Source organism: Mauremys reevesii, linkage group 23 (assembly GCF_016161935.1).
Source record: "Mauremys reevesii isolate NIE-2019 linkage group 23, ASM1616193v1, whole genome shotgun sequence".
Taxonomy (NCBI): domain Eukaryota; kingdom Metazoa; phylum Chordata; order Testudines; family Geoemydidae; genus Mauremys; species Mauremys reevesii.
In genome coordinates, this window is record NC_052645.1 from 23,492,757 (window position 1) to 23,516,255 (window position 23,499).

Below are 23,499 nucleotides of genomic sequence, written 5' to 3' on the forward strand. Positions count from 1 at the left end.
ATCGCCCCATCCTCTAATTTAGAAACGGGATGAACTGTAGAAAATCCAGACTCCTGCCATCAAAAAGTGAAGGATTTAGGTTCCCCCCCAAGAAAGTAGCTTTGACAAGTATAAAAATGTTACTTTAAGTGTCAGATATTAGGCTAGACATGTAATTGCTCTCATCACTGGGACTGAGTAATCAATTCAAGGTTGAGAATGTTTTAATTTAAGCCTCTTCGGATAGAAGCACAGTGATAGGTGATGTTTCTTATGCTTATCTTTTTTCAAATATGGTGAGAAATAGTGAAAAAAAATGCTATTTGAAGCTAGGAAGGTAACTTGTCTAGAACAAAGCTACAGCTCAGTCTTAACTAGACTGGAACATATGAGAGCAGGCAAACCTCGGCCTTACCTCCATTTACCAAGATCAGAATATCCCAGAAAATAGCTTAAGAGCAATGTAAGTATATCAAAAGGAATTTTATGGAATGTTTGGGTTTTACTGAAGTTATAGGGCCACAGACCTTTACAAAGCAAAAAGCATGAATTTAAAGATGTTTCTACACCACACCACCAACTTCTTTGAAAGGCAAAAGGTTCAACTTAAAGAAAACTGGATTTTTACAGAAAACTAAAAAATGAAGATGAGCAAGTCACAGCAGTAATCCACATTACACTCAAGCATTTGTAAGCTCCACCAAAAGGGACATTTCTCCCATTTATATTATATCCATGCTCTTAAAATAGGACTTGGAACAGGAAAAGCCGCCATGGTCAGGCTAAAGCTGGTTTTTAGTTGACAACTCTAACTCCACCAAACTTCAAAAGGTTTTGCAGTAGTTTCAGTAGTCCAACATCAGTTAACAGGCTGCTCTTCCAAAGTTAGTGTTGCTCTTCTCTTGTGGAACACACACACACCCCCACACACCCTCCCAGACTAAGACAGTACTCTTATCCTGTTCTACAAAGTTAAACTTTGGAGTGAAGAGCTGGTAAAAGTTGGTCCAACCAGTTTTTAATCTTCACCTAGACTGCATTTCTAGGTGTGCCATTGTGAGTCACTGCTTTCACGTTTGGGGTGGTTGCTTGATTGCAGGTTCTATGGGAGACAACACCTACTTCAAAGACTTCATGAATAGCTTTATAAAACAATGGAAGTTGTAGTCTATCAAACCTGGGGAGGAGGGGGGAGAGAAGAGGTAAAAAAAGTTCTTCAGTTCAGTATCTCAAATACCCAATGAAACTTAAATTAGCATAAAGTAATTGTTTAATTTATTAAGAGATTTCTGAGCAGTGAAAGACTTTGTATAAATCAAAGGAGTCAGAGGTAAGTTATTGTGCAGAATATTTAATGAAATAGTGCCAATATTTATTTACGCTGTTTCACTTTTTAGTATGTGATGGCATCTGTTAGGAAAGTACAATAAAATATGCCAAAACTGTAGATCATGACTGAGTCGAGAATCTACCTAAGAATCTTTCAAGGACCTGTTTAAAGCCACTGTCACTTGTAAAGCCATCTTCCTCACCTATGTTAGATCTGTTCAGTCACTAATTCAGCATTGCTATTTGAAAAAAAAAAGTGTTAGCAGTGATTTTTAGCGACTACTAATAAAAAGATCTTGTATGCCACAGTTTACAAGCAGCCACAGAGGTGGAATAAAATGAAGATGAACAGTGTAGGAAAAGGAATCATGTAAAATTAAATATGGCCAGAAACAATAGTAAAGTAGAACCTCAGTTACAAACAGACCAGTCAACCACACACTTCGTTTGGAGCCGGAACTATGCAGTCAGGCATCAGCAGAAGAAGAAAGAAGAATAGAAAGAAGAATGTTTAAAAAAAGAAGATTTGACAAGGTAAGGAAACTCTTTCTGTGCTTGTTTCATCTAATTTAGAGGTTAAAAAGCAACTTTTTTTCTTCTGCATAGTAAAGTTTCAAAGCTATATTAAGTCAATGTTCAGTTGTAAATGTCTGAAAGAACCACCATAATATTTTGTTCAGAATACCAAAATTTCAGAGTTACGAACATACATTCCTGAGGTGTTCGTAACTGAGGTTCTACGGTACACTACAATTCCATCCCTAATACTGCTTTTGAACTCCTATTCAGTAAATGATGTTGTGAAAACTGTTTAAATCTAAGTTCAGATCAAAAGGCTCAAATTGGAGTATGAACAAAGAACCACTAAACTTTGTAATTATTTTCTAGCATAAATACCCTTATACTATCATGAGTGAATATAAATAGTAGCTCCTATTGATGTTTTTCCTCTGTGTGTTGCTTCAACTGATGTAGTTGTTGCAGAGGCAAATTACTCCGCCAAAGTTAGGCTATCCAGCCCTTATATTAGTGGGAGCAGAGATCAGAATTAAAACTGTAATTTATTTCACATACTGCAGAGAGAATGAGATGTCTTCACACTCATCTCTTTGGAAGAAAAAAGTTAACTAAGAATGGAAGGCACAAAGATAGCCAAAGTTTATCTTATCTGAAGGATGCTAATGATAGTCAAGTTGCAAATCATTTTTAATTAGACCTTCAGTTGCTTCATAAATCAACATAAAAGATCTTAAGTGACAAAATGCTTTTTCCTTAAAAAAAAAAAAAGCAGCTTTCAGTCAAAGTGCTTACCTTTGCGCTCAAAGCTTTCTTCTCTAAGAATGCAGACAAGTGCCAGAAACTTTGTCACTTCCTTTAAATATAGGACAGTTGTATTATTGAGTTTGATAATCGCCATAGACTCTTTATCATAAGCACTTCCACTGCCATCTTCCTTTAAACTACAATAATGAAACAAACAATGGGCTATTCAATATACACTGACAATTTAGATAGCTTTTCAGAAAAAACACTTTGTGAATGCCCTACCCCACATGGCTTTATATGAGAATGAAACATGAAAAGGGTAGAAACTCAGCAGCAAATACATTTAGCAAACCCTGATACTCTTATCTCAAACCAGATGCGAGCACAAAATTTCCTTAATGTCAAATCAGCAACATTAAAATCATACCTCCAATCAACATCCAGTTAAGAGAGTAGGTTTGAAGCTAAACATTTCATTTTACCTTTGTATTAGGGAGATAAGGTGGTCATGTCTTCATAGTTAAGGCTGCCATTCAGATCTATCAGCTACCTGTAACTTTGGCTAAAACTAGTTTGGTATCAAAATTGCTAGTTTCACTTAGTCAAAGAAAATTGGTCAAAATGCAAGTTCAAACATTAAAATATTGAATTTTGTCTCACTGGCTCCTCAATCAAAGGCTGCTTGTTACTACCCTTTAAACATACCATTAGTTAAATCTTATACACAGGCTACATTTGAAGAAGTTGTGTTGTAATTAAATAATAATAGACATATATAAGTGTGTGGTGACTACAGAGAGAAGTACAGCAAGGAGAGGTTAAGTTTTAAGACCCTGTGAGGACATGCAGAAGTCTTTCACTGTCTCACCCTGATAATTAAACCAGATGGGCCTCAGAACCAACACAAGAGAAAAGGCTAAATATGTCCCTGCCTCTAGCTTTCTTGTCTCAGAGCCAAGAAGACTCAGAGAAAAGTCCTATGAAGAAACTGCTTTAGAGGAAGTTTAGGCAAGAATATATGGAGAACTGTTCACAAGTACAGCCCTGCCTCACAACTGCTTCTTACATTTAAGCCACAGAATAAATGCATCTCTCATGAAGGGCTGAAGAAAGGAGTTTGGACAAGACTACTGGAAGTGTGGTATGGGAGACAGCACAGGACCTCACTGGTCTGTTAGAATTCTCCACCCCCCCCCCTCGCCTAGCCCAACAACTTATATAACATAGGGTCCTTCTACAGTCAAAAGAGCTTCCTTTAGCTCAAGTAGTAGAGGCCTGTGCTTTGAACTGAAATACCAGGGTTTTAACCCTGTATTTACAGAGGATTAAGGTTGGTTAATTTGTAGGAATGAATGCACTGCAGAATAGCACTCAAATGTGTTTTCTTGTATGAAAAAAAGACTGTGTAGGGTTACAAGTAATTAAAAGGTTACACTCATGGAACTACTCATTAGCAGCCATCACTACAGAGCTGCAACTACAATTCCATGATAAAGTTCTAGTTTAACATCCTCTAATTTATCCCTGGAAAAAAGTATTTTCAGCCATAAAACTGCATATTTGTAACACACTGTATACAGTTAGATCTTATAAAGTCTAGAGTATAGGCCAACTTAAACTACTAGTGGCTTTGCCATCACAACCTACTAATTTGGTATAGCAAAGCACACTTTAAAAGTCTTCTGAATATCAGGCCACGTAGCACTGAGCACATCAACTTCACTAGAAACTGCTGGGTGTTGGATGCTCAGAACTCCTGAAAACCAGACCACTTATTTGGGAGTCTAAATATAGACTTACAAAATTAATGTTCGATCCTTGTTTCTGGAACTCTTGTGCCTATATTATGGAAAGAGACAGTTAAGGGAACGAAAATGAAGATAGTCAAGTATTTAGCTACCTTAAAATGGCAATGTATTAGTTAAAGGAGCTGAAATGAAGAAGGTGTAACATGTTGATACATTAGAATTATAATGAAACCCGGATGTCAATTTAAAGGCAAGTGATTAAGAAAGCCGCAGTTAAGTAAGTTTTAGTTGTGTGTACTTTTACCCCTTAGTGTTTAGCAACAGCATGTATGTACTCCAGAATATACTTCCTTGATTCTTTTCTCTGTTGAAAGTATTTAGAGCAGTGGTGTCCTCCACCTAGCCCACTCGCTGTATCTATATGTGGCCTTGCACAACAAATTCGGGTTCTACAATATCTCACTTTTAATTTAAAAGCAGGGAAGTCTCTTGACCCCCACAGTTGCAAAGAAACACCTGTGTCAAATTGGGGAGGTTAACTCATGCAACACTGTCTTCCTAGTTGTGTAATAACTAAGAAAGTGAACACCCCTGCCCAACAGTTAGTCTTGTGTATTAACTTAAGTCTACTGAAAACATAAAAAGCCAAGAACTAACTATTAACTGCTTCACTGTTCAGCGGATGGAATGGGTAGGGAGTAAGAGTCTGGAGTTGTGGCATGGAAGGAAGTCCAAAGGGGGAAAAAAAATAAAGAGCGAAAGAAACAGGATGGAGGATGTAGAAGAAAGAAAAGAGGGGCAGAAGCAATGGTCCTATTTGTGAGCCCATTTTCCCGTAATGGATGCTGAATGTAATAAGGTACTGAAAGAAATACTGTATTCTATTCGTTCTACATAAAACTTCACATTGATATCGGAGGAAGATCCATCAAGGATTGACAATGTTATTTACACCTCACCCCTTGGGTCATAATTAATAATGGAATTCAGTCTTCTCCATGAGTTTTACACCTTTGAGTGAGAAGGTATTTCCAAGCAGATATCGATATAGACTAAAAAGACATCATATCCATAGTTAGGGAAGCAGGGAGGGATAGCTCAGTGGTTTGAGCACTGGCCTGCTAAACCCAGGGTTGTGAGTTCAATCCTTGAGAGGGCCATTTAGGGAACTGGGGCTAAAAAAACCAACTAAACAAACAAACAAACAAAAAAACACTTTTCTGGTAATTTGTCCTGCTTTGAGCAGGGGGTTGCACTAGTTGATCTCCTGAGGTCCCTTCCAACTCTGATATTCTATGATTAGGGCCATCTGGTTGTGAGACGAGAGAAGCTGAAGCACACGCTGCGGCAGTATATGTTCCACCTCTGGAGGAAAGAATGAATCTTCTTATTGCTCTAGCAACCACTCTGAGGAAGTGAGACATCCATTAGATACCACTTAGATGGGGAGTTTAGACTAGGCCGCAGAGGAAATAGTGTTCAGTGTGCCTCCATCAGAAAGGTGTTAACCAAGGCAGAGCCTGGCTTACTCAAAAAGTAACTTCCCCCAGTCAGAACCTTTTGAATCAGTGTAGTTTCATTGCATTGTTAATTAGTGCTCATTAGGAAAGTGCATAAGAACAAGGGTGTATGATATTGAATTTGTAGGTCTTTGTACAGCACTCATCACCAAGCATTACAGATATTAATGGATTTACACTCAACACCATTGAGGCAAAAATGTATTATTCACATTTTTAAGGTAGAAGCTGGGGCTTAGAGAAGTTAAAGTCAGAGAGGTCTGTGGCAGACTGAAAAATCTCTGATCTGCACAACCCAGTCCTGTTGCTGAACGAGAATACCATCTTTCCTCTCTAAATGGACCAGAGAAGCAGCTTTATAGTCCACCTCACCCTGTAGCTAAGGGGGCTGACATGTTTACATGAAGCTTGCAGTTCTCATTTACCATTTTATAGAGCTTATCTTAAGCCAACTCTCTAAAAGGATTTGTCACTTACCCATATATACAAGACACATCAATCACTACATCGATCATGTCACAGCACAGCTCATATGACTGCATGTCCACAGGGGAACTGTCTGTCGCAATGTAGATTTTGCTGACTACATCAAAGAGAAAGGCTTTTTCAATGCCTGAATTCTTCAAAAAAAAAAAAAAAAAGAATTGGAGATGCATGCTGAGTCATCAGAACATCTAAATGTTAAGAAGTCTTGTGTAGAATTCATAGTTTCACATTTAAGAGCATGAAAACAAACAATTTCAATTACTCAAAAGGATCAAAATGAGATTAAGATTTGAACAGTTTCCATAGTCTCCAGAGATTCTGTACAGGGCACTGCATCAGCCTGGATACCTGTTAGCTAGCTGCATTTTGCTAACTGAATCATCAATGTTGCAGTTTAGCTGATAGAAAATGTAATGATGAATGATTGGCCTTAAAAGGCCATTATATAAGCTACCAAAAAAATTTAGAAGGCAACATTTTAAAACCCCTACTACTTATCAGTTCATGGTTTTTTTATGGTTAATAAATACTAAATTTCACTACAATTTCCCCAAGGACCTAACTGACAATTACTTCTACCTTCTATAGAATTTTTCCTCTTCAACGAGATAGCTGCACATGTGCAAATGCCAATAAACTAGCCCTATCCAGGAAATGAATTCAGTAATGAAAGGTGAAGGACAAGTATTACTATGAACAAATTATATGCAGCAGTGTTGTGGCGTGTCAGTCCCAGGGTATCAGAGAGACAAGGTGAGAGAGGTAAGCTCTTTTGGACCAACTTCCAGGTGAAAGACGCTTTGAGCTACAGAGAGCTCTTCTTCAAGTGAAGAAGTTATTTAGGCAGTGGCAAATACTTTAAGACTGAAGTCCACTCCTATACAGTTGACTTTCTCTGTAGGTAGCAATCACACCATAAGTAGCCCAAATGATGTAGGAAATGGACATTCTGATGGGAAAGAGGGCAATTAAAATCAGCTACCATATTTGTGATTGCATGAAGAGTATCAGATATTACAGAAGTTAGCTTCAGCGCCCTCTGATGTTATCACATGTCCTTAACAGTCACTTCTTTGAGAATATTCTGACTGGATGACCTAGGGTGCATGTATGCATACTGAAAGTCCACCAAATGCCTACCACAGGCAGTAAACAGGTTCAAATGAGTGCAATATAGATTTCAGACTATTTATTTATGAACCAAAAATAAGTGTTTATTGTAGCTTTTCCCCAGGTGGTTTGTATGCCACATCTTCCCAATTTGAGCACGTATCCAGGACATCTCTCTGAAGATTATTCACTGGCCACTTCCTTATTAAGTTTATACTCCATGTTCTATTCTTCAGAAGTGTTACACAGCTCCCTTCCAACCTATATCTCCATTCTTATCCCTTTATAGGTTCCTACAGAGCCATATCAACATGATATCCAAGCACTTCCTTGTCTCCTGCTATACAGCATGAATAAGTGAGCACACACACCCTTCACTCATTTCCTTATCAGAAGGGCTTTTTTCAAGTTGCACCTATGATAACAACGATCTCTTAATATTTGCCATACACAGTCCTCCTCATCCAAACCCTTTTGTCCTCTTTCCACTCTACTATTCTGCTTCCTCTCACCAGAGGTTATTTTCAGGAAATTAGAAAGAAATGTCAGTGTAATCAACAGAAAAACAGCAACACTACCTCTAGCAAGTAATGCTCCCCATGAGCAGTTTTCCCTTCCTGACACTGTGCAATTATCTGTAATTGACTAAAACCAGGTCTATACTATAAACTTTCACCAGCATAGTTGTCAGTGAGGAGTATAATACGATGCGATTTGTGACTAACATAGCTGTGCCTGTAAAAACCCATAGTGTAGATGCAGTTATACCATCAGTGTGCTTTTGCTGGTACAGCTTATTTCACTGGCAAGGGTGCAAGAGGAGCCTGGAATATGCTAAATCTGCAAAAAGCACAATTTTGCCATTATAAACTATTTTAAAATATATGCTGTAGTGTATTTTTAAACTAAGTTTAGTAACTAAAAAGTAATAATATTGCACTTACTGATATAAAGATATTTAGTAGGTTTTCCAAGGTTGGCAGTTGTGGAATGAGTTTTTGTACCACCTTACTGAAGGCTTCAAATATTGAATGATCATAGATACTGGTCAAATAAAAGCTGTGGGTTTAAAAAAAAAAATCCAATCATAAAGAAGTGTAAATCGGTGCTGCAATAAATTGTCAAAGTTAAAAATCCTAACATTTGAACTCTATTGTTTTATCCAACACCACTCTGCTGCTACAGAAATGAGGAGGCATTTACAGAGTTATTGGAGTAAGCATGCAATGATCTCCCATGAAAGCAGAGGAGAGAGAGACACAGACAGAGGTTTGGGCATGGTTTTCACAGTAGCTTTTGCTAGCAGTACCACAATCTCTAGCAGAGAGCTATTAAAATGTGTTAAAAGGCCCAGGCCATTCCCTTTCAGAGATTTAAATTTTATAAAACTTCCTGTTTTCTGCCACCTCCACTTAGGTCATGTCTACACTGAGATGTGTTAGAACCAGTAACAATTTTTTTTTTTTTTTTAGTATTTCCCAGAGCAGAGATGGGGAAGGAAAGAAAGAAAATAGACATTGACCCCAATGTACTCTCAGACAGAACAATTTAAACAATTAAATAACAAATGACAGCCCATCAACCATGACTAGTTAGCACTAACCTTGAGTAAAGAAGAAAGAAAGAGTGAGTTTCACAGACACGAAAAAAATGCTTTAATACTTGGAGCCAAAACTTGCAATGTGCAATACAACCGAAATTTAAATTAGCATGGAATTGGCAAACAAAGCCAGGATCATGTTATCAAATTATATTTTCTTTTTTGACAACTCATTTAATTTTAATTAATGCTTAGTTCTATACTAGTGAATGTTCTACGGTGTATTTTGGTAAGACTGAAGTAGTCTTTGTAATCTTAGTATCAAAGTGTGGACGAGACCTCATTAAAGTCCCTCGTATTAATTCTGATGAGAAATGAAAGAAAAAAAAAAGAAAGTCAGTTTCATGTATGCAGTTGTGAGATTGATAGAAATTTTGACATGTAACACTCACCTAAGATGAAGTTTTTCAAGCCCAGCATCTGCAAGATCATCATTGGCTCTCTGATGAATATCCCTTTGAGTTTCTATTTTATGGTCATCTGACAGACCATCAACTTTATGAATAAAAACCTCAAAGTTCATTTCTGGATTGACTTTGTAGGCTTTAGAAACTGTAATGTGGAGTCTTGTTAAAGCTTCCATGTAGTCATCCTGTATATCAGTGTAGACAGGGGTTAATGTCACAGCTGTCAGCCAATTAACTGATCTTCCTTTGCTATCCCCCTTCTATTCCACTCTTTGCACACGTACAAACAACATTTTATTTCTACCTTTGAATAGAAGCGTGGAAGAAACCAGCAGGTTTGGAAAAACAGAAATCCGGGTAGTAAGTTCTAAATCCTTCCCTGTTACCTTTAAAGAGGATTAGATCTCATTCACAACATAAATGCACTCACTTAAAAAAAAAAACCACCAGGGATATAAACCCTACTCCTGGGGGAATTCCGCGCCACTGTGCATTAGCACAATTTATGTCCCACGCAGATTTCTTTGCTTCCCCATAGAAAAATGACTTTTGATGGAGAAACAAAGGGAAGCCACAAGAGCGGTTATGTGACACAGTAGTATGTTTCGGGGGTCCAGGGCAGCCACCAGAGAAAGAAATCACTGTGGGGCAGGGGGCAGGACTGGGAAAGACCCAGCTGGTGGTGCCTAGCCTGTGCCGGGCTCAGCTGCTAGTCCCAGCTGGATTGGGGAGGATGGGACTTCCTCTTCCCCTGCATAGCATCTGGGGCCATGTCAGACCTACCCCTAGATTTCTCCCCCAGCTGCAGGAAGCTCTGCAAACCCCCCCCCCCCAACTTCCTGCAACCATTGCTCCTCAGATGCAGGGGGAGGGAATCACTGTACAGGGAGCTGCTCCCCCATCCACCCAAACCCTGTGCATCCTCTTCATACCCAAATCCTCCCACCAAGCCTCATGCCCCCACACCCAGAACCCCCACAATGAGCCCCACTCTCCCTGCACCTGGACCAACCCAATGAGCCACCTGCACCTGGATCTCCACCCCATTGAGCCCTATTTCCCCAGCATCTGACCCTCATACTCAGACACACACCCTGCTGAGCCTGAGCCACCTTCACCCAGACCCCTGCAATCTCTCATTACTGTTGCACCCAGAACCTCACGCAGCCAGATCCCGCCCCTGCACTTGGGGATCCCCCACTAAGCCACCCACACCCAGATTGCCCCACACAGAACCCCTCTCAACCCACATCTGTAACCCCCCCCCCCACTAAGCCCCTCCACACTTGGATTCTGCCTTGCTGAGCCTGCCTGCCTACACTTGGCAAGGAAGGGCAGGGTCCTGGGGTGCTTCTGGTGCAGGCTCAGTCCTTGTGCTTTGTCAGGGTTGGGTGCAGCCTCTCTGCTGAGTCCATGTCCCAGGGGGCAGCTGCACTGTGATCTCCCATCTCTGGGAAGCTAGTGGCCTGTGCTCCCCAATCCCATGCCGGAGCCTCCACATTTATTTGACAAATAAAATTTGCAGAACTTTGCAGAATTTTAAAATATTGTGCACAGAATTTTTAGGCACAGAACGCCCTTAGGAGTAACACGCTCAAGGGTGTCAGCCAAACACTAAAATCTAAGAGAGGATATTGGACTATACTGACTCTCTGGTTTGGTCTAGTACAGGGGTCAGCAATCTTTCAGAAGTGCTGTGCCGAGCCTTCATTCCAATATTCCATTATTCACTCCAATTTAAGGTTTCGCGTGCCAGTAAAACATTTTAATGTTTTTAGGTCTCTTTCTATAAGTCTATAATATATAACTAAACTATTGTTGTATGTAAAGTAAATAAGGTTTTTAAAGTGTTTAAGATGCTTCATTTAAAATTAAATTAAAATGCAGAGCCCCCCGGATTGGTGTCCAGGACCCGGGCAGGGTGAGTGCCACTGAAAATCAGCTCGCATGCCGCCTTCGGCACGCGTGCCATAGGTTGCCTACCCCTGATCTAGTACAACAAATTCCTATATCCACAGCAGCAAAGAGTCCTGTGGCACCTTATAGACTAACAGACGCTTTTGGAGCATGAGCTGTCGGGGGCGATTACCCACTTCGTCGGATGCATGACATGGTCTTCCCCCACGAAAGCTCATGCTCCAAAACGTCTGTTAGTCTATAAGGTGCCACAGGACTCTTTGCTGCTTTTACAGATCCAGACTAACACGGCTACCCCTCTGATACTATATCCATTAAAGTGACTAAGCTATGAAAGTAAGGGGCCAGTATCAAAAGTAAGTTCAGGTTATAAAAAGAGAGATTGGTTCTAGCCAGTGTTAGATTTTAATTTGTAAGAAAGGTATTTAAACAGTCACCAGTCCCCTCCACCTCAAATAGCAAGAAAACGCTCCACCGTTATTAGCTATTTATATCTACCTGTGCATCAATTACATATATCAGTGCCCCTGTGCCTCTGAAAATCATCTCATAATCAAATGTTGGGTCAAAAAAGTCCATTTGTCCAGGAAAGTCCCATATCTGGAAATTCACAAAGGAACTGTTGGATATGTCATCTTTGTAAATCTTGTTGGTACTCTCCAAAAACAGGGTCTCATTGGGAGACATTTTATGAAACACCACCTGTTAAAGGGAAAGTGAAGACTGATTGTCAAATCTTCAAAAGCCAAAAATCATCAAGTTAAGAATGCTACCTCTCTCTCTCTCTCTCTCTCTCTCAGAATGAACAGAAAAAGTAATAATGACCAGAGGATAAAGCCACACAGTCAGTATGCAACTTGCTAGTGACATACAAGTCTCAGAATGTAAGAAAAGCTTTAAAAACACATAGCAAACATTGTTTATTTTATCTGATGAAGGAAATTAACCTTAAGTTGCACTAACCAGTTTTTCAATTGTGGCTTTTACAAGTCTGAATTATCCCATCCCCCACTCTTTCCCCACTGTATTAGTGGAATACAGTGCCCCGAGGTCACCCGTGTACTGCCACTGTAAGTGTAACTGCGACGCTATAACCAGTCTTGTGGTTGTGGCCATGTAATATTACAAGTCTCTGGTTCCGGAAGTGTTCCCACTTTTCATTTCAGTGAGATAATTAAAACTTGGGCACCTTAACTAAGGTGTTACTTCCACTCCAGGATGAACTTTACAAAGTCAGAAACAACCTGTTCTAAAGCTGCGATAAAAGTTACAATTTTCTTAACAGATTTCCCAGTTTTAGAGACCCCCTCCCCAAAAAGAGAAATCACAAGAACTGTAGTTAGTCTAACTGAAATAAGGTTAGGACAATGAACACCACAACAAATCATTTGCCTTGCTTACTGACAGATTTGAGAACTGCTGGCCCCATTCCCATCAAGAATAAGTCTAGAACAAACATCGGAAAGAGAAGGGGGCAATTTTCAAGTTGCAGTTAGTGAACAACATAGTGGCAGCACTAGTAGTAATTATTTATACTATAGTAATCCCCAAAGACCCCCCAACTGGGATTGGAGCCCCAAATATGATTAGCGCTGTATGAATTGAAAAGAAACATTCCCTGCCCCAAGATAGCCTGCTGTTAAAGACAGCAGCTCTAGTAGCACAAATTATACAACACTACTGCATGTTCAACCCCACAAGTCATTTATAACCGAACAATTAAGTGGCTTAATAGTTAAGTATAGGAAAAAGAACATGATTTATATAGCACCTTTTACAAGAATCAAGATTTTTTGAACGAGCTTCACCCACCTCCAAAAATGAGTCATCTCTGAGGCAGAATACAGCAACCACTGTAACAGAACCAATACCACAACACAATAGCTTCAGGACAAGTTAAGAACAGCATGTTTAACTGCTACGCAGCAAAATATAGGTGGGTACAAGTAATTACTCAAGTTAAGATTTAAGATCATTAGGATTAAAGCCTGCTCTTTTAAAAACAGCCAAGACAGCCTTAAATACCAAGAGCAGACAGCGCCAAACTTCAACCTTGAAAGGTAGGCCTTTTATCAGCATGATGCCCCACGCAGTGCTGACCCAGAGACCTGGTCCTGGAATGGAGCAGACATCTAAGAAAAGCTGCTGCCACAGAAGTACCATCATATAATAGAACAGGGAACTTTCAGTCAGAAGACCTGAATTTTATTCCTACTAGTGACTTGACATGTGACACTAGACAAGCCACCTAAAATCCAGCTCATTTTACCCAATACTGGTAAAACAGTAGTATCCAAATATTCAAAGTGTGGCAAGAATTTTGAAAAAATTCACATCGTCACAAAGAGTGGAAAGTTACATAAATCTATCACAAGATCTCTCTCAAAACAGGTATTTTTGTGAGATTTCAGCTTGAGAGATTTTAAGACAGAATATGAAAACAGGCCCCTTTCAGTTTTAGATACAGTCCAGAACTAGAAAATTTAAAGTTACAATTCCAAGATAGGAACTCAGGGACGTGGAAAAATTTGCAGAAAGCAAGGCCTGGTCTACACTACAGAGTTATGTCAATGTAAGGCAGTTGACATCAACCTAAGTAACTTTACTCTACGCTACAACATTACTTCCGAGAGTACAAGTTGCCTATGACACCAACTTAATAATTCCATCTTCATGACAGGAGTAGTGCTTAGGCTGAGGTAGTTAAGGCAAATGAGTGTTTATGTAGACGCTGCATTACTTACATTGCCTGTTGGCTGTCAGCTCATGGCTGGAGGAGCCTCCCCACCCTGAGCTGTCAGTCCTCCACATTACCCCACTTAAATCAGTGCAAACAGTGTTTGTAAGGATGCACAACACTGGTAGAAGGAAGGTAGTATGGACATTGAAACTTTTTTTTTTTTTTTTTAAAGCAGGAGTAGCAGCTGCGTTAGTCTGTAACTGCAATAAGAACACGAGTACTTGTGGCACCTTAAAGACTAACAAATTTATTTGAGCATAAGCTTTCGTGGGCTACAGCCCACTTCATCGGATGCACAGAATGGAACACATAGTAAGGAGATTATATACACACACGAGAACATGAAAAGTGGGGATTGCCCTACCAACTCTAAGAGGATAATTAAGAGAAAAAACTTTTGTAGTGATAATCAAGATAGCCCATTTCGGACAGTTTGACAAGGTGTGAGGATACTTAACATGGGGAAATAGATTCAATGTGTGTAATGGCTCAGCCATTCCCAGTCTCTATTCAAGCCGAAATTAATAGTATCTAGTTTGCATATTAATTCAAGTTCAGTAGTTTCTCAGAGTCTGTTTTTGAAGCTTATCTGTTGCAAAATTGCCACCTTTAAGTTGGTTACTGAGTGACCAGAGAGGTTGAAGTGTTCTCCTACTGGTTTTTGAATGTTATAATGCCTGATGTCAGATGTGTGTCCATTTATTCTTTTGCATAGACTGTCCGGTTTGGCCCATGTACATGGCAAAGGGGCATTGCTGGCACATGATGGCATATATCACATTGGTAGATGTGCAGGTGAACAAGCTCCTGATGGCATGGCTGATGTGATTAGGTCCTATGATGTCACTTGAATAGATGTGTACATAGTTGGCATCAGGCTTTGCTGCAAGGATAGGTTCCTGGGTTAGTGTTTTTGTTCTGTGGTGTGTGGTTGCTGGTAAGTATTTGCTTCAGGTTGGGGGGCTGTCTGTACGCAACGACAGGTCTGTCTCCCAAGATTTGAGAGAGTGTGGAATCATCTTTCAGGATAGGTTGTAGATCTCTGATGATGCACTGGAGAGGTTTTAATTGGGGGATGAAGGTGACGGCTAGTGGTGTTCTATTATTTTCTTTGTTGGGCCTGTCCTATGACTTTTGGGTACTCTTCTGGCTCTGTCAATCTGCTTTTTCACTTCAGCAGGTGGGTATTGTAGTTTTAAGAATGCTTGATAGAGATCTTGTTAGGTGCTTGTCTCCGTCTGAGGGATTGGAGCAAATGCAGTTGTACCTTAGAGCTTGGCTGTAGACAATGGATCGTGTGGTGTGTCCTGGATGAATCTGGAGGCCAGTAGATAAGTAGAGCAGTCAGTAGGTTTCTGGTATAGGGTGGTATTTATGTGACCATTGCTTATTAGCACAGTGGTGTCCAGGACTGCTTGTGTGGAGTGGTCTAGGCTGAGGTTGATGTTGGGATGGAAATTGTTGAAGTCACAGTGGAATTCCTCAAGGGCTTCATCATCTGGACCCATGGAAAAGATGTCGTCATCAATGTAGCACAAGTAGAGTGGGGGCATTAGAACAACGCTTTCTTAGCTCTTGTCCCCTAAGTCAGTCATAAAAATGTTGGCATACTGTGGGGCCATGTGGATACCCATAGCAGTGCTGCTGACTTGAAGGTATACATTGTCCCCAAATGTGAAATAGTTGTGGGTGAGGACAAAGTCCAGCCACTGGGTTTGCAGGTGACATTATTGGGGATACTGTTCCTGATAGCTTGTAGTCCATCTATGTGTGGAATGTTGGTGTAGAGGGCTTCTACATCCATAGTGGCCAGGATAGTGTTTTCAGGAAGATCACTAATGGATTGTAGTTTCCTCAGGAAGTCAGTGGTGTCTCAAAGATAGCTGGGAGTGCTGGTAGCGTAGGGCCTGAGGAGAGAGTCCACATAGCCAGACAATCCTGCTGTTAGGGTGCCAATGCCTGACATGATGGGGAGTCCAGGATTTCCAGGTTTATGGATCTTGGGTAGCAAATAGAATACCCCTGGTTGGGGTTCTAGGCATGTGTCTGTACAGATCTGTTACTGTGCTTTTTCAGTGAGTTTCTTGAGCAGATGGTGTAGTTTCTTTTGGTACTCCTCAGTGGGATCAGAGGATCTGTAGAATGTGGTGTTAGAGAACTGCCTAGCAGCCTCTTGTTTATATTCCAACTTATTCATGACGACGACAGCACCTCTTGTGTCAGCCTTTTTTATTATGATGTCAGAGGTGTTCCTGAGACTGTTGATGGCATTGTACTCAGCACAGCTGAGGTTATGGGGCAAATGATATTGCTTTTGCTACTGAAATCGTGGAATCTATGTAGAAGTCCAGTCTGTTGTTTCGACTATCAGGAGAAGTCCACGCAGAATCCCTTTTTTTTTGTAATGCTGGTAGGGAGGATTCTGTGGGTTAGTATGTTGTTCAGAGGTGGGTTAGAAATATTCTTTGAGTCAGAGACGTCAAAAACAGGATTCTAGGTCACCGCAGAACTGTATCATGTTCGTGGGTCTGGAGGGACAAAAGGAGAGGCCCCGAGATAGCCTGGCAGAAGAGTCTGTCCTAAGAGTATGGCTGGAAAGATTAACAACACAGTGATTACTGCAGTGGCTATATATCAACCTAAAGTCGACTTAATTCTGTAGTCGAGACAAGCCCCAAGATTACTCAGGTTAATCAAGTCTGGAGAAAACTGACAAGGTTCAGAGGAACCTAGCAACAGGAAAGCAGTTTAAATTCATTGTTAACAAATGCAAAGCAATGGATATTGGAAGGAATAATTTGAATGATTTACACACCTTACTGAACTACAAGTTAACTCAGGAAAAAAAAAAAAGGAGAGACTTGGGTATCACTGTGGGCAGTTCAATGAAGATTTGATAGATATGCATCAGTCAAAATGCAGCAGATGGGCAACAAGAATGACAGACAACTAAAACTTAGGAAAACTTTCATAGGAAGAGATGGGGACTGTTTAGAATTGAGATGAATCAGAGGACACAACAATGGTAAACAATGTCAGAGAAAACAAGCTATCAGGCACTGCTGTTCAGTTTACATACAATAAGAAAAAGGGGGATAATTAAATTGATCTAAATAAATAAATAATTTCACACAGTTCACAATTTACCTACATCACTCACAACCACAAGTTACTAAAATAAAAATAAAATAAATAAATAGGAGATATACCAATCTCCTAGAACTGGAAGGGACCTTGAAAGGTCATTGAGTCCAGCCCCCTGCCTTCACTAGCAGGACCAAGGAAGGATCTGGGGCAAAAATCAGTAAGTGGCCCCCTCAAGGACTGAACTCACAACCTTGGGTTTAGCAGGCCAATGTTCAAACCACTGAGCTATCCCTCCCCCTGATAGGTCCAAGTACTTAGTAGGGTTCACAAACAGACTGAATGGTTATACAGATAAGAATATCCAGTTACAATAGCAAAAATTAAAGAGCTCATGAAAGAATATCTAAACCCTTCAGGACATCTAAGTATTGGAGGTTAGGACAAAGCTTTTCCTGTGGATAGATTATTCCATAACTGCCTACTGAAGGGTTTCTTGCATCTTCCCCAAAAGCATCACATATCAGCCACGGCTAGATACAGGGACTGGACTGTGCTGACAACACAGGTATGGCAACTCCTATCAAGAAGACTATCATTGGGCCACAGCCAACAGGAGGAGCAGCACTAGCTATGTATGAGGACGAGATATCCAATTAATCAGGGAATACCACGAGCTATAAGCAATGCTCCAAAGGATATGGCTCTCCACAATTTCATGGAGTCCAGAGCTGGCTTTTGTTTATTGATTCTTATTGTGCTTCTCAGCAGCCATCCACAACCTTTTCTTCTAGTTTCTTGGGCCCCCTTGTACCACACCACAGAGTCTGAAAAATCCACTTGCCCACATCAAGTAGGAATCTTTTCCAAGCAACAGTCATCAGCTTGTCTACAATTTGTGGAAGGCCCTGCTGGCAATGCTACCCCACACACGTGAGTCCCTGAATCCTACCCCAACACTCCATAAGGCGGTGGTTTTAAAAATTCTAGGGACCCAGCTGAAGGAAATTGTTGATGCTCGCACCCAGTGGAGCTGGGGTGAGGGGTTTTGGTGTCGGAGGGGGCTCTGGGCTAAGGTAAGGAGTTGGGGTGCAGGAAGGGGTCAGGGCTCTGGGGTGGGGGTGCAGGCTCTGGGGTGGGGCCAGGGCTGAGGGGCTTGGGGTGCAGGAAGGGGTTTCAGGTTTGGGGAGCTCAGGGCCGAGGCTGGGGATTGGGGCACAGACTTGCCTCCGGTGGCTCCTGGTCAGAGAAGCAGCCAGGGTGCAGAGGCAGGCTTCCCGCCTGTCCTGGCACTGCAGCCCATGCTGCACCCCGGAGGCGGCCAGCAGCAGGTCCAGTTCCTCGACAGAGGTGCGCAAGCTGCCCCGCACAGCTCTCGCCTACAGGCGTCCCTAGTCGGCGGTGCTGACAAGAGCGACCCAGTGCCTTACGTGCTGCAACCCAGTACTGGATCGCAACCCGAACTTTGAAAAACACCGCCAGAAGACTTATTAGATCCTTCCATATACAGCACTCAGCTGGATGGGATGGTACTGGGGGATTCCCAGTACAAGAGTCCTCTGCTAGGGTGGCAGGTAGAGACCTTCACTGGACTGCAAGCACTTCAGCTCCATGTTTCCTGTTTATTGAGCAGGCTAGGAGCCACAAGCGGAAGACTGTATGGGGGACAAATGACGACCTCCCACTCCAGCAGAAAGCAGCACTGTGTGAGGCCCAGCATGAATACTATTGCCAGACAAGCATTCAGAAGTCAGGAGTCAAGCCCCACCCCCCAAATCATGAGAATAGTTTAATCATGAGATTTAAAATAATACATTTGGAAGGTTTTTTTTAATCTGCCTTCTGGACTTCTTACCTTTAGGGTTCACTTTTTCCATTATTTCTCCACAACCACGAGCCAGAAACTTTTGTTAAAAACTCCAAATGACCTCCAAGTCCAGGGCTTTAAACCTTTACATATCTGGTGACGGCAGCATTATTTTGGAGCTCCAAGATGAGTCTGTGTCTGACTGAGGTTATCACCATCATCGGTGATCCCTCAATTCAGGGATGATTTGTACCAGATTTACATATGGGTCCTGAGATGACTCAAGAGTCCGATCCTGGAACCACAGATCCACCCACAGTAGGTACAGACATTTCCTGGTGGGTCAGCTGCCTGCTGGGACAAAGTTCTTTCTTCTTCCTTCCTGCTCTCCTTCAGCTCTGAGGGGACAGCACTTCTCCCCAAAGCAGGCCACTGCCTGATGGAGAATGTGGTGCCATTGAGATCAGGTGGTGGCTTGCTCTTCCCAGCTTCTGATGTCCATATCAGTTTTCTTGAGATGCATTGTCAGTGTGTCTTTGTAGCATTTCCTCTGACCACCATGGGATCTCGGACCATGGGCAAGCTGAAAGTACAGGACTTGTTTTGGGAAGTAAGGACCTGGCATCCGCACACAATGTCAAGCCTAGCAGAGTTGGTGCATGAGGTCATACGGTCACCCAAGCACTCAAGATGGAGGAGAAAGGGAATAAACCTAGGAGAGTAGGCAAAAAGAAGGGTGGCCCAGCAGACCATTGAATTTCATGCTGTTGGGAAGGCTTGTCCCTTTGGCTAACAGACACTGAAAACAGTTATCAAGGCTTGACCAGAAAAATCAGGTTATTGCTCAGATTGCTACTGCCATTGCAATGCTCTACATTACAATACTCTGACACCTCTTTACACAGGGGGTCACAGAAAAGGGCTTAGCAAGGAAAGCTATGTGTAGACTCTGAAGACCTGCAAGCAAGAATTGAGGATCACTGTAACACCACTGCATTTTTCTAAAATTAGATTTCTATTTTGAAGCTCATCACAATGACCTTGATGGGCAGAATGCCCTAGCAGCCCTATGAAGCCTAACAGCAAGTCTAACACATTGTTGTCATTTGTTGATGTATTCACCATCCAAAAGTGTCCATCTTTCTCTTTGCCTCAAAGAAGCAAATCATCCAGAAGATCTAATTATGCTTTTGCCCCATAGATAATGAAATCTGAGTAGCTCTCAAAAATGTTAAAAAGAACTAGAGGCTTGTCTGAACTGGCAATTTTAGTCACAACAATGCAGATTCATCACCCTGGTGTGGCTTACCCTATTTTCAAATCAACATGTAGAAAAAAATCTCAGAAACATCTGCCTGTTTCATTTCCTGAGACACACCTTGGTTTTGGGGAGAAGACACCGATGCATCAGGAATAAAAAAGGCTGTAGCTCAAACTCAAAGTGAAGCTTACATCTCTGCAGACAGAAAATGCATTTTTGGGAAATAAGAACCTTCTTGTTTAACTTCTCTATATGCTGCTCCTTGAAAAAGAAGAAGTTGCCTACTAACACGTGCAAAGCAGAGAGAGGAGTTCTCGTTAGAAACAAGCCACATAGAGGATTCAAGACAGTGCAGGTGGCACGTACCCCCAGCCAGAGAGACAAGCAACCAGCGCCACCCTCCCGCCCGCTGGGCTGCCGGGCTGCTAAACACTTAGTTAAAAGGGAACGGACCCCTGCGAAAATAGGGAAACCGGAGGACCAAGCAAGCTCAGGGCCCATTTCAACGCACCAGAGCAAGTGCCTATAGAACCCGTGTCAAGGCCTGAACTGCTGCTCAGAGAAGGGCTCTTCTCGAGATTCGGGGGCCTCATTTATGGTGCGGGAGATAAAGGGAGGAGGCGAGAATCGAAGTGAAGGTATAAATACAGCAGGGACATCTTAGCCCCCACACCGCCGGGCGCCCTCTACCCACGAAGAGCCCCTGTACGTTCCCCCCGGCCTCACCTTCTGGATAGACGATTTCCCGCTGCGCCGCAGTCCCATGAGGAGAATACGAGGCTTGGAATCCGCCCCGCCCGGGCCGCCCCCAGCCACACCCGGGACGCCGCTGCTTCCACCAGGGCCGGAGCCCGCCTCCAGTTCCGCCTCCTCCTCTTCTCCGTAGCCGAAGTCCTTGGGGAACGAATCCGACGCGCCAAAACTGCCCCCGATTAAAGCCGGCTCCTCCGTGCCTCCCGCCGGGCTCGGCCCCCCAAACTGCAGCGCCATCCCCACAGGCCGCCCGCTCCAGCGCTACCGACCCTCGGACTCACTCCGCCTATGGCGGGACGGCAGGAACCCCCGCGTCCTGCCGCGTTCATGCAACCTAACTTGCCTCCGCGCCGATTGGCCTAACCTCACAATCGTGCGTTTTGATTGGCTGGGGCCAGCAGGGTAGGCTGACTGGGGTCAGGTGATGAGTCACCTGATTATACCGCTTCACGTGACAGACGGAGGTCGGGAGGGGCCATGTAGCTGCGAGTCCGTCCCTCAGGGGGACACGCCCCACGGAGATGGACCGCTCCCTGCATGGGAGGAGGCGCTGCCTGGATCGGGGCCAGATGAGTGCACCAAAGCCCGGTGCCTGGTCGAGCGGACCCGTGGGAACCTCAGCGCGGAGACCGAGCCTCGCTTCCTGCTGCTAGGTACGGGTGGGAGGGTTGTGATCGCTGCCAATTTGGGGGCTAGGCTGGTACAAGGCACAACACTCCTCCCGCCAATCCAGTCTACGGCGACCTGCTACCCGAACACCGCTGCTCCCTCCACGACCTACCTTATGAACCGTGAACGAAATCACCCTCTGAATGTAGAAGTAGCTTAACTTTATGTCTGCGAGTTAGGGTTGCCAACCCTCTAAGATTGTCCTGGAGTCTCCATGATTTAAAGATTAATGTTTAATTAAAGATTGTCCCAGGAATTTATCAAAAGTTGGCAACCTTACAGTGAATACCAGCAACGTCTCAGCTATGATTTACCGAATGAACTCCCAACCTAAATCATTTGTCAGCCAGATAAAAGTGATAGCATGTGTGGTAAACAGATGACAATCCCAGCCTATAATATGGTGTAGCTAGCCCTGGAGACTGCCAGCATTTATCACCTTAACTTCATCCATTCCTCACATCTTGTCTCTTCACATATAGTTCATTAAACATGTATTTATAGATATTCATTAGTGGGTTTTTTGCTGTGCACTGTAATCAATTCTCACATTTGTAAATAGCAAGGAATAGAACTCATCTTTCAGCTAATATAAAAAGCAATATTTAATCTTACACAATTTAACTAATTTTTAATACTGCTACTGAAATATCCACTGTACTTCAGGCACTTTGTGCTAAATGAGGCCTAATGTTAGCCTGTTCTGAAAGGTGTAACATTCACATCACATGAGTTAACTCCTTCAAAAAGCTTATAAAAAGTTAGGTTTAGAACTCTACAGAAGAATGTTTGCAGATTACCTTAAGAATCATAAGGCCTGTTTTCATAGAATTGTAGAACTGGAAGGGACCTTGAGAAGTCATGGAGTCCAGTCCCCTGCACTCATGGCAAGACTAAATACTATCTAGACCAGTGGTCTTAGATCTCCCAGTCAATCGCTATCTCCAGGGGCTGACTGCCGACCCCTGCACACTGCTTCCACCTGCAAGCACCACCCCTGCAGCTCCCATCAGCCAGGAGAGCTACAAACAAAGTGCTTGCAGAGGGGCAGCACACAGAGCCACATTCCCCCATCCCCAGGGGCACGTTGGCTCCTTCTGAGAGCAGCGTGGACCCAAGGAGCCTACCTTAGCCTTGCTGTGCCCGCCCCCACTCAGAAACCACCGCAGGTAAGTGCTGCCCAGAGGAAGGCTGCACCTCAACCCCCAGCCCTGAGCCCTACTCCTGGAGCCAGCACCCCATGCCCCCTCCTGCACTACAGCCCTGACCCCCCCAGCACCCCATATCCCCCCTGCACCCCAGCCCTGACCCCCTCCCAGAGCCAGCACCATGCACCTCCTCTGGTATCCCAACACTCTGCCCCAGTCTGGAGCCCCCTCCTGCACCCAAACTCCCTCCCAGAGCCTGCACCCCAACACTCTGCCCCATGCTTAGCACAGAGCACCCTCCCCCACTGCAAACCCCTCAGCCCCAGCCCAGAGCCCATACCCCCTCCTGAACCTCTACCCCAGCCCGGTGAAAGTGAGTGAGAATGGGGATGGAATGAATGGGGCAAGGCTTTGGGGAAGGGGCAGGGCCTCAGGGAATGGGTGGGGTAGATCCTAGGTTGTCCTTAGACTCAAAAAGTGATCTTGGGCATAAAGTTGGAGACCACTGATCTAGGCCATCCTTGTCAGGTGTTTGTCTAACCTGCTCTTAAAAATCTCCAAGGATGGAGATTCCACAACTTCCCTAGGCAATTCATGTAGTTGTAAGATGATTACCAACATATTCCATGAAATATTTCAAGATATTTATATCCAAAAAAAGTCAAGACAGTAAAC

General features: G+C 42.9%; 1 protein-coding gene across 1 annotated transcript; it reads right to left on the bottom strand.

The window, feature by feature from the left end:
- Window positions 1–261: 261 nt before the first annotated feature.
- Window positions 262–21,414, bottom strand: RRAGC (Ras related GTP binding C). The gene is given in 8 exon segments (XM_039511892.1): window positions 262–1,127; window positions 1,130–1,156; window positions 2,620–2,768; window positions 6,320–6,462; window positions 8,383–8,497; window positions 9,431–9,630; window positions 11,861–12,064; window positions 20,981–21,414. Coding segments are annotated over 8 exon segments (1,221 nt in total). The 5' UTR covers window positions 21,245–21,414; the 3' UTR covers window positions 262–1,008.
- Between the last annotated feature and the right edge of the window lie 2,085 nt (window positions 21,415–23,499).